This window comes from Sander lucioperca, chromosome 20 (assembly GCF_008315115.2).
Source record: "Sander lucioperca isolate FBNREF2018 chromosome 20, SLUC_FBN_1.2, whole genome shotgun sequence".
NCBI lineage: Eukaryota > Metazoa > Chordata > Actinopteri > Perciformes > Percidae > Sander > Sander lucioperca.
The window spans coordinates 21,004,151-21,014,150 of NC_050192.1; the positions used below are offsets into that span (position 1 = coordinate 21,004,151).

Sequence of the window (10,000 nt, forward strand, 5' to 3'; positions counted from 1 at the left end):
GCTAGCGGTAGGCTAACGTTAGCTGCTGTTGAGTATAGTGTTAACTAGCTAGTGGTAGGCTAACGTTAGCTGCTGTTGAGTATAGTGTTAACTAGCTAGTGGTAGGCTAACGTTAGCTGCTGTTGAGTATAGTGTTAACTAGCTAGCAGTAAGCTAACATTAGCTGCTGTTGAGTATAGTGTTAACTAGCTAGTGGTAAGCTAACGTTAGCTGCTGTTGAGTATAGTGTTAACTAGCTAGCAGTAAGCTAACGTTAGCTGCTGTTGAGTATAGTGTTAACTAGCTAGCGGTAGGCTAACGTTAGCTGCTGTTGAATATAGTGTTAACTAGCTAGTGGTAGGCTAACGTTAGCTGCTGTTGAGTATAGTGTTAACTAGCTAGCAGTAAGCTAACGTTAGCTGCTGTTGAGTATAGTGTTAACTAGCTAGCAGTAAGCTAACGTTAGCTGCTGTTGAGTATAGTGTTAACTAGCTAGCGGTAGGCTAACGTTAGCTGCTGTTGAGTATAGTGTTAACTAGCTAGCGGTAGGCTAACGTTAGCTGCTGTTGAGTATAGTGTTAACTAGCGTCTCGTGCAGCGGTGTTTGTGTTGCCTGTATCATCTGTTTCAGAGCACCAGAGAGAAGAGCAGACATATCAGTGGCACTGAAATGAGGCGCCGAAATCCGCGTTGCTATTCGGTCCGGTAGATACAGGTCGTGAAGGCACCTGTAACGTATTAGCACCGGATTTCGGTACCCAACCCTATTCAGGAAGAAGATTTTTATAAGTAAATGTTCCAATCAATGATCCAGGCAGCACATTCTCGTCTCCCTCCTTCATTTTACAGTCCAATGGTGGCTAAAACGGCTCCGGGTCAAACCTCAATATGGAATGAATTAATCTGCGTTATTTTTTTCTCAGATTAATTGATCTATTATTTTGACAGCCCTAATATTGTTATGTTTGCGAGAGATTGAGGACCCAATTGCAGAGAGATACTGGCAGGCAGGAGATGGTGCGAGCTTCAGGATTTAATGAAACAGAAAACGGCAGTACAGAGACTGGCAAACCACATGAAGAAACTCAGAGAAACAAACAAAAGCTAAAGCAACAGGAAAACGCAGGCTGACGGCAACACGGGCAGGAAATCACAGGAGCAAACTTACAGGGACAGGACACAAAATGATCTGACACCAGACAAAAGAAACACAGGGGCTAAATAAACTAGGTAACGAGAAGACGCAGGACAGGTGACACCAGGGCTGGGGAACAGGTGGAGCACATCAGACAATCACACAGGCGGGAGAACACAAAGTAAACTTCTACTAACTTCTTCAACTAAACACAGAAACTTGACACAACACTAAACACAAGGGAGGACAGAGAACACGGGAAAAACATACACAAATAAACAATACAGACAACAGAAAAGTACGAAACCATAACAAATATATATATATAATACATGCAGTATCACCATGTGACAGGGAGTCTCCACCAGACACAAAGACAACGCAAGCTAGAACTGCAGCAGTTATGACGGGGTCCGAGCCTCCCTGCCACCAGTTGCCACGGCAACCCAGAGCGCTACGGCGGCAAAACGAACCGGGAAATATCACAACGTATGAGCTGCAAGGTCTGTAGGAAATTGCAATTAGAAATTTCCCATTTACCTTGATTGCGTTAGATGCCAACATGCGTCTGCGTTTATTATTGCGCCCCCTAATGGCCGATCTTTGCTAAATTTAGTCCAGAGCATCGGAGTGGCACGGCAAACGTGAATATTAAGTTTTATGTTGATAGCATTCACTTTGGCCGAGATGTGTCTGTCTGTGTTGTGTTCAGTGTCTGGGGGGAATCTGGACGCTGGGCCCCTTCCTGTGTGACGCTCTGATGACGATGGACGTGATGCTGTGCACCGCCTCCATCCTCAACCTGTGTGCTATCAGCGTGGACAGGTGAGTCAACAACACGCTAACAACACGCTAACAACAGGTCAACAACATGTCAACAACACGCTAACAACACGTCAACAACATGTCAACAACACGCTAACAACACGCTAACAACACCATACTATGTATAGTATAGTATAGTATATATAGTATAGTATAGTCTAGTATAGTATATATAGTATAGTATAGTTGTATAACATAATAATAGTATAGTACATATAGTATAGTATAGTATATATAGTATAGTATAGTATATATAGTATAGTATAGTTGTATAACATAATAGTATAGTACATATAGTATAGTATATATAGTATAGTCTAGTATAGTATATATAGTATAGTATAGTATATATAGTATAGTATAGTCTAGTATAGTATATATAGTATAGTATAGTATAGTATATATAGTATAGTATAGTATATATAGTATAGTATAGTTGTATAACATAATAGTATAGTACATATAGTATAGTATATATAGTATAGTCTAGTATAGTATATATAGTATAGTATAGTATAGTATATATAGTATAGTATAGTATATATAGTATAGTATAGTCTAGTATAGTATATATAGTATAGTATAGTATATATAGTATAGTATAGTATATATAGTATATATAGTATAGTATAGTATATATAGTATAGTATAGTATAGTATATATAGTATAGTATAGTATATATAGTATAGTATAGTATAGTATATATAGTATAGTATAGTATATATAGTATAGTATAGTATAGTATATATAGTATAGTATATATAGTATATATAGTATAGTATAGTATATATAGTATAGTATAGTCTAGTATAGTATATATAGTCTAGTATAGTATAGTATATATAGTATAGTATAGTATAGTATATATAGTATAGTATAGTATATATAGTATAGTATATATAGTATAGTATAGTATAGTATATATAGTATAGTATAGTATAGTATATATAGTATAGTATATATAGTATAGTATAGTATAGTATATATAGTATAGTATAGTATAGTATAGTATATATAGTATAGTATAGTATAGTATATATAGTATAGTATAGTATATATAGTATAGTATAGTATAGTATAGTATATATAGTATAGTATAGTATATATAGTATAGTATAGTATAGTATATATAGTATAGTATAGTATAGTATATATAGTATAGTATAGTATAGTATAGTATATATAGTATAGTATATATAGTATAGTTGTAAATGAGAGGGGCGAGCTCCATTATCAGGAGATAAACGACGTAACTGGCAGAAAGCTAATTACACGTTTAAACTAGATGACATCATCTTCATCATCTTCATCTTCATCATCTTCATCATCTTCATCATCTTCATCATCTTCATCATCATCTTCATTATCAAAGTATTCTGTTAGATTGAATGAATCTTAATGAAAGAATTTAAAAATAAATCACTGATTACATTTAGTTTCCGTTAATCTCTGGAGGTTACGTTGTTGTTAACGAGGTTAAGGAGTTGTTGTTAACGAGGCAGAGAAAAGCCAATCTGTTTCTAATTAATCTCTAAATCATATTCATAGAGCTGCAGTCCTGTTGTCATGGAGATAACAGATGATTTTTAGAGAGGACAGCGGCTAACGGAGCCAACTGACAGCTTTCAAAGTGCCGAGAAAACGTGAAGAAACAACAATCATCTAGAGTACAGTTTGGGTTTGAGTGTTTTCATCCTTCTCACTACACTTACACACTGGACAATATAAGTCTCACGGCATAACCATCCCATAATATAAGTCTCACGGCATAACCATCCCATAATATAAGTCTCACGGCATAACCATCCCATAATATAAGTCTGACGGCATAACCATCCCATAATATAAGTCTGACGGCATAACCATACCATAATATAAGTCTCACGGCATAACCATCCCATAATATAAGTCTCACGGCATAACCATCCCATAATATAAGTCTGACGGCATAACCATCCCATAATATAAGTCTCACAGCATAACCATCCCATAATATAAGTCTGACGGCATAACCAACCGGGGAACTTGATTGATCTTGTTGTTGTTCTCATGAACCTTCCATTTAAAAGCCAGAAGTTAAGCACAGTAATTCGTAAGCGTTCCACGTTGTTGTCGCTGTATACGAGCGCTGGGGCCGAGTAGGTCGGAGGTCGGGGGGGATGTGGAGTATCGGGGAGAGGAGTTCATGTCCCGGGGAAAACACAAGACTTTCTCCCTGGAAATGCATGTTCTTTGGGAGTGTTTTAATCCAAACCACCATGTTTTTCCTAAACTTAACTAGTTTTTTTGGTGTCTAAACTTAACGCTCACTATTTGTCGACTAAACTTAACGGTAATGTCCGCTGAAACGAGCAGCAGCGTGCTCTATTCTCGGTAACTGGCGATCGTGGCCTGCCACTGTAGCCGGCATCACGTGACCAGCTGGCGCTCTCCTAGTTTCGTAGAATAGGTGTGCATACATTTTTGTATGTCATCATCAGATTGTTGAAAACTAGGACCTGAATGTTTAGCTGCCTGACTGAACAGGTAAAGGTGCGGCCTACCTGGTTTTCCCCGGCGTGGCGTCTCAGCTTGGCTGCCGGCTGGACAGCTCCTCTTCCTCGACCAATCGGTGCAGCCTCCCACGCTGTCACCACTTGCTGGACTGTTCATCTTGTAAACATTAAAGAGGGAGACGTCTCCCACTGTGTCCTCACCTTTCATTCCCCCGTCTGCACTCCCTGATGCAGGCAAGCCAATAGTGTCGATAGAAAATCCATTTAAAGCCCCAAGAAAACGTCCAAAAAAACATTGAAAAGAGGATTAAAAAAAACATCGAAAAATGCATCAGAATAAGAGTCGGATGAAGAGTAGGAGTAGGAGGAGTCAGCTGTCGAAAACGTTTTGAAAACGCGTCAAAAAAACATCAAAGCAAAAGAACAGAACATAAAGTTATCCATCGGAGAATGTTTGACGTACTCTCAGCTGTCTGTGGTGTGTTCAGGTACAGCTGTCTGTGGTGTGTTCAGGTACAGCTGTGTGGTGTGTTCAGGTACAGCTGTGTGGTGTGTTCAGGTACAGCTGTCTGTGGTGTGTTCAGGTACAGCTGTGTGGTGTGTTCAAGTACAGCTGTCTGTGGTGTGTTCAGGTACAGCTGTGTGGTGTGTTCAGGTACAGCTGTGTGGTGTGTTCAGGTACAGCTGTGTGTGGTGTGTTCAGGTACAGCTGTCTGTGGTGTGTTCAGGTACAGCTGTGTGTGGTGTGTTCAGGTACAGCTGTGTGTGGTGTGTTCAGGTACATTGCGGTGGTGGTGCCTCTGAAGTACAACAGGAACCAGTTCAGCATGCGCCAGCTGCTTCTGATCGTGGCGGCCTGGCTGCTGTCTCTGGGCGTGGCGAGCCCGGTGATCTTCGGGCTGAACGGCGTGCCGGGCCGCGACCCCACTGTGTGCAAACTGGAGGACGACCGCTTCGTGGTGTACTCGTCCGTGTGCTCCTTCTTCGTGCCCTGTCCCGTCATGCTCTTCCTGTATTATGGGATGTTTCGGGGCCTGCGGCGGTGGAGCGGTCGGAGCCGCCCGGCCGGGCATCCCGCTCTGTCGCTACGCCTCAGCTCGGCTCTACGGCGAGGGAATGCAACAGCAACAGGAAGTGAAGAGAAGGTGGTTTTTGCCACGCCGGGCGAGCTCAGCCCTGCGTCTCCATCCACCATCTCCATGACGACACCCTCAGCGACGCCGTTGTCGGGGGAGCAGCGAGACGGAGCGGTGGGGGGGGCGGAGCGAGAGCCAATGACAGCGCAGACGGACAGCGCGTCGGACGGCGAGCCCACAGAGACGAGAGAGCAGATGAGAGGGAGGAGGAACAGCAAGAGCAGCCGAGTCAGCGGCCGCGAACGGAAAGCCATGAAGGTGCTGCCTGTCGTCGTAGGTGGGTACCAGTCAGTCATAACCAGTCAGTCAAAACCAGTCAGTCATAACCAGTCAGTCAAAACCAGTCAGTCATAACCAGTCAGTCATAACCAGTCAGTCAAAACCAGTCAGTCATAACCAGTCAGTCATAACCAGTCAGTCAAAACCAGTCAGTCATAACCAGTCAGTCATAACCAGTCAGTCATAACCAGTCAGTCAAAACCAGTCAGTCATAACCAGTCAGTCATAACCAGTCAGTCAAAACCAGTCAGTCATAACCAGTCAGCCAAAACCAGTCAGTCATAACCAGTCAGTCATAACCAATCAGTCATAACCAGTCAGTCATAACCAATCAGTCATAACCAGTCAGTCATAACCAGTCAGTCATAACCAGTCAGTCAAAACCAGTCAGTCATAACCAGTCAGTCATAACCAGTCAGTCAAAACCAGTCAGTCATAACCAGTCAGTCAAAACCAGTCAGCCATAACCAGTCAGTCATAACCAGTCAGTCAAAACCGGTCAGCCATAACCGGTCAGTCAAAACCGGTCAGTCAAAACCGGTCAGCCAAAACCGGTCAGTCATAACCAGTCAGTCATAACCAGTCAGTCAAAACCAGTCAGTCATAACCACTCAGTCATAACCAGTCAGCCATAACCAGTCAGTCAAAACCAGTCAGCCATAACCAGTCAGTCAAAACCAGTCAGTCATAACCAGTCAGTCAAAACCAGTCAGTCAAAACCAGTCAGCCATAACCAGTCAGTCAAAACCGGTCAGTCAATACCGGTCAGCCAAAACCGGTCAGCCATAACCAGTCAGTCATAACCAGTCAGTCAAAACCAGTCAGTCATAACCAGTCAGTCAAAACCAGTCAGTCAAAACCAGTCAGTCAAAACCAGTCAGTCATAACCAGTCAGTCATAACCGGTCAGTCATAACCAGTCAGTCAAAACCAGTCAGTCATAACCAGTCAGTCAAAACCAGTCAGTCAAAACCAGTCAGTCATAACCAGTCAGTCATAACCGGTCAGTCATAACCGGTCAGCCAAAACCGGTCAGTCATAACCAGTCAGTCATAACCAGTCAGTCATAACCAGTCAGTTAAAACCAGTCAGCCATAACCAGTCAGTCAAAACCAGTCAGCCATAACCAGTCAGTCAAAACCAGTCAGTCAAAACCAGTCAGCCATAACCAGTCAGTCATAACCAGTGAGTCATAACCAGTCATCTCAAAATACAATTATGAACCTGAAAGTGAGCATAATATGGGAGCTTTAGACCTCGTGAACTGATTCGGACCAAAGTGAACCAACTTCAGGTGTGAAAACGCCAGAAACCAGAAACCAGAAACCAGTTCTGAGAGGGAACTGGTTTCTCTGATGCTCTGTTCAGACATTGAACATGTCACAATGCAGACATATTTCATTAAGACATGACAGGATAAGATGTTTAAACTGATATATTTCTTCCTTCTCTCAGCCGTACGTCTGCTCTCTGCTCAAGCTCTTCCTCATGTTTTATAACTGAAGCTGTGATCCTCTCAGCAAAAATAGAAGCTGCTTCTATCTCCGTGGAAACTGTCTCCAAGCATCTTCACATCCAAACATACTCACTCCTCTCACACAAAGGGAACTGCATGCATAATGAGCTTTTAATGGATTTCATATAAACTCATTTTCCTGTTGATGAAAGTCATAAAATATGTTTAACCCAATAAAGTGTGATCACCACGGTGGTCTAAAGTTCCCTCCAGACATGTTTTAGACAATATAAAATACCAATTCTCTCTGTCTGTCTGTCTGTATGTCTGTCTCTCTGTCCCTCTGTCTGTCTCTCTGTCTGGCCGTCCGCCCGTCCCTTTAACTGTCTGTCCATCCGTCTGTCTGTCCCTCTAACTGTCTGTCCATCCGTCTGTCTGTCTGTCCCTCTAACTGTCTGTCTCTCTGTCTCCAGGGGTTTTTCTAGCCTGTTGGACACCTTTCTTCGTCGTCCACGTCACCAAGGTGTTGTGCCAGTCATGTGACATCAGCCCCGCCCTCATCTCCGTGGTAACATGGCTCGGCTACGTCAACAGCGCCGTGAACCCGATCATCTACACCGCCTTCAACGTGGAGTTCAGGAAGGTCTTTCACAAGCTGCTCTGCTGCCGGACGTCCAACTAAACTGTCCCAAAACTCAGGCGTCTTCAATAAATCTCCAGATGTCTCGTCCATATCGACAACGCGGGAAGTCCCTAATTTAGTCCAGATGTCCATAATTTAGTCCAGATGTCTCTAATTTAGGGCCGGAAGTCCCTAATTTAGTCCAGATGTAGTCCAGGTGTCCCTAATTTAGTCCAGATGTAGTCCAGATGTCCCTAATTTAGGGCCGGATGTGCGTCCCCTTCCTCTGTCTCTGTGTTGGGATTCTAACCTCCAGCTGATTTGTGAGGACTATGGTTAACTGCTCCTCAGATCTCTGCAGGGTAAATCCAGACAGCTAGCTAGACTATCTGTCCCTCTGACTAAAACTACTTTTGAACGTCCACATGTTCCACCAGAACCAGTTCCTTCCTGAGACTATTTAGCAGAGGCACCATGGCTCCGTCCGGAGCTTAGCCCCGCCCACGATCATTCTGATTGGTTTAGAGAGATGCCAATAAACCAGAGCCCGTTGTCCTCCCATCCCGGAATGCTGGGTGGACTAGCCAGACCCTCCTCTGCAGAGCTGTGGAGGAAGGTCTGGACATGCGAGACTACCAGATGTCTTAAACTGTCTCAGACATTTTAAACGATTTTGTAGACAATCGCAGACATTGTTCCAGGATTGTATTATCCCCTCTCCTGGGTCATCTCTCCACAGGAAGCTAAAAGCGAGTCTCACACTGTCTTCAGACATCTTAAAACTGTCTTGAGACGTCTTCAGACCGTGTCTGAGTACTCAGACTGTCCAGGTTTTTATTCTTCCGTCTCCAGAGCCTCGATGACGGTTCGAAACTGTCCGTCAGCAACAGGAAGAAGAAGGCTTTCCACTCAACGCTGACTGACTCTTATTTTGAAAGGGGTTTCTCTTGTGTCAGTCTCTTATTTTGAAGGTTTTCAGCCTGTCAGTTAGTTACTGCGCACATCACAGCCCAGAGGCATAAAAAAGATGAACGTGCAGAATTATAAAAGCTCTTCAATGTCTTTAATGAATATTTTCATGTTGAAGTTTAACAAATCAGTGTTATTTCATTTTAATTTAAAAGTCCTATGGATATTTTTGTGACTGAAGGAGAAAGCATTAAGATGATAAAATAAAAACTGGATGTTTCTGTGTGAGTTTGTGTTGAAGAAGTGAAATATAATTTATATTAACGAGGAACATGTGTTGTTTGTAGTATTTTTATCTGTGCGGTTTATGTGAATGTGATGAAATCTTAAATCCCTCAACAGAACAATATTAAACAGATATAACAAATGCTTCTTTTTTTAGTTACGTCTGTGCAAACAACAGATACTTCTACTTTACTTTTGTGTATTTGTAGGACAGAAGTCAGAGGTAAATCGTTTATTCTGCAAATGTTTCTGTACTTGAATAATAACATTTAGTATGTCGTATGCAACCATGTCTCTTATGAATTACATTTAAATATAAATAAATGATCAGGCGTCTGTGGGTGGGTGTAATTATTCCTTTGCTCAGAAATGTCTTAATGAATGTTTCTGCAGAAATGGGGCTGACACCTCCCTCTTTGTTTGCTCAAACAGCCATGGAAACCACACCTGGGTTACCACGGTAACAAGGAGCTGCAACGAGTAGTCAACGTGTGCAGAAGCCCATCCAGAAAACAGGATTTTACTCGTCTGAAAGGGGCCCAAAATACATCCCATAATACATCCCATAATACCTCCATGGTCTGACCCGTAATACATCCCATAATACCTCCATGGTCTGACCCATAATACACAGTAGCAACGGCCACTAAACACGTCTGTTTTGGTGGCTTTGTTTTGATGTTCTTGTGGTTTTTCTAACGTTATTCTTTCTTTTCTTTCTATGAATCTGTGGGAGAGTTCCTTTGTGTTCCACCGATTCAACTCTGTGACGTTTCCATGGAAATGCCTGAGTCATATTTCAGGGATGAGTCACGCTGTCACGCTGATCCGAGCACGTTCTGAATGACCAATCAGATCGCCTGCTTGTTGTCTAAACGG

The 10,000-nt window shown here is 42.5% G+C and overlaps 1 protein-coding gene across 1 annotated transcript in view; it reads left to right on the forward strand.

Moving 5' to 3' along the window:
- Nucleotides 1-8,157, forward strand: part of drd4-rs (dopamine receptor D4 related sequence) — a 9,472-nt gene extending 1,315 nt beyond the window's left edge. The window contains exons 2-4 of the mRNA XM_031321523.1: nucleotides 1,827-1,939; nucleotides 5,214-5,848; nucleotides 7,779-8,157. Coding sequence (XP_031177383.1) covers nucleotides 1,827-1,939; nucleotides 5,214-5,848; nucleotides 7,779-7,987 — 957 coding nt within the window. The 3' untranslated portion in view covers nucleotides 7,988-8,157. The remainder of the gene's footprint in view (nucleotides 1-1,826; nucleotides 1,940-5,213; nucleotides 5,849-7,778) is intronic.
- Nucleotides 8,158-10,000: the final 1,843 nt, after the last annotated feature.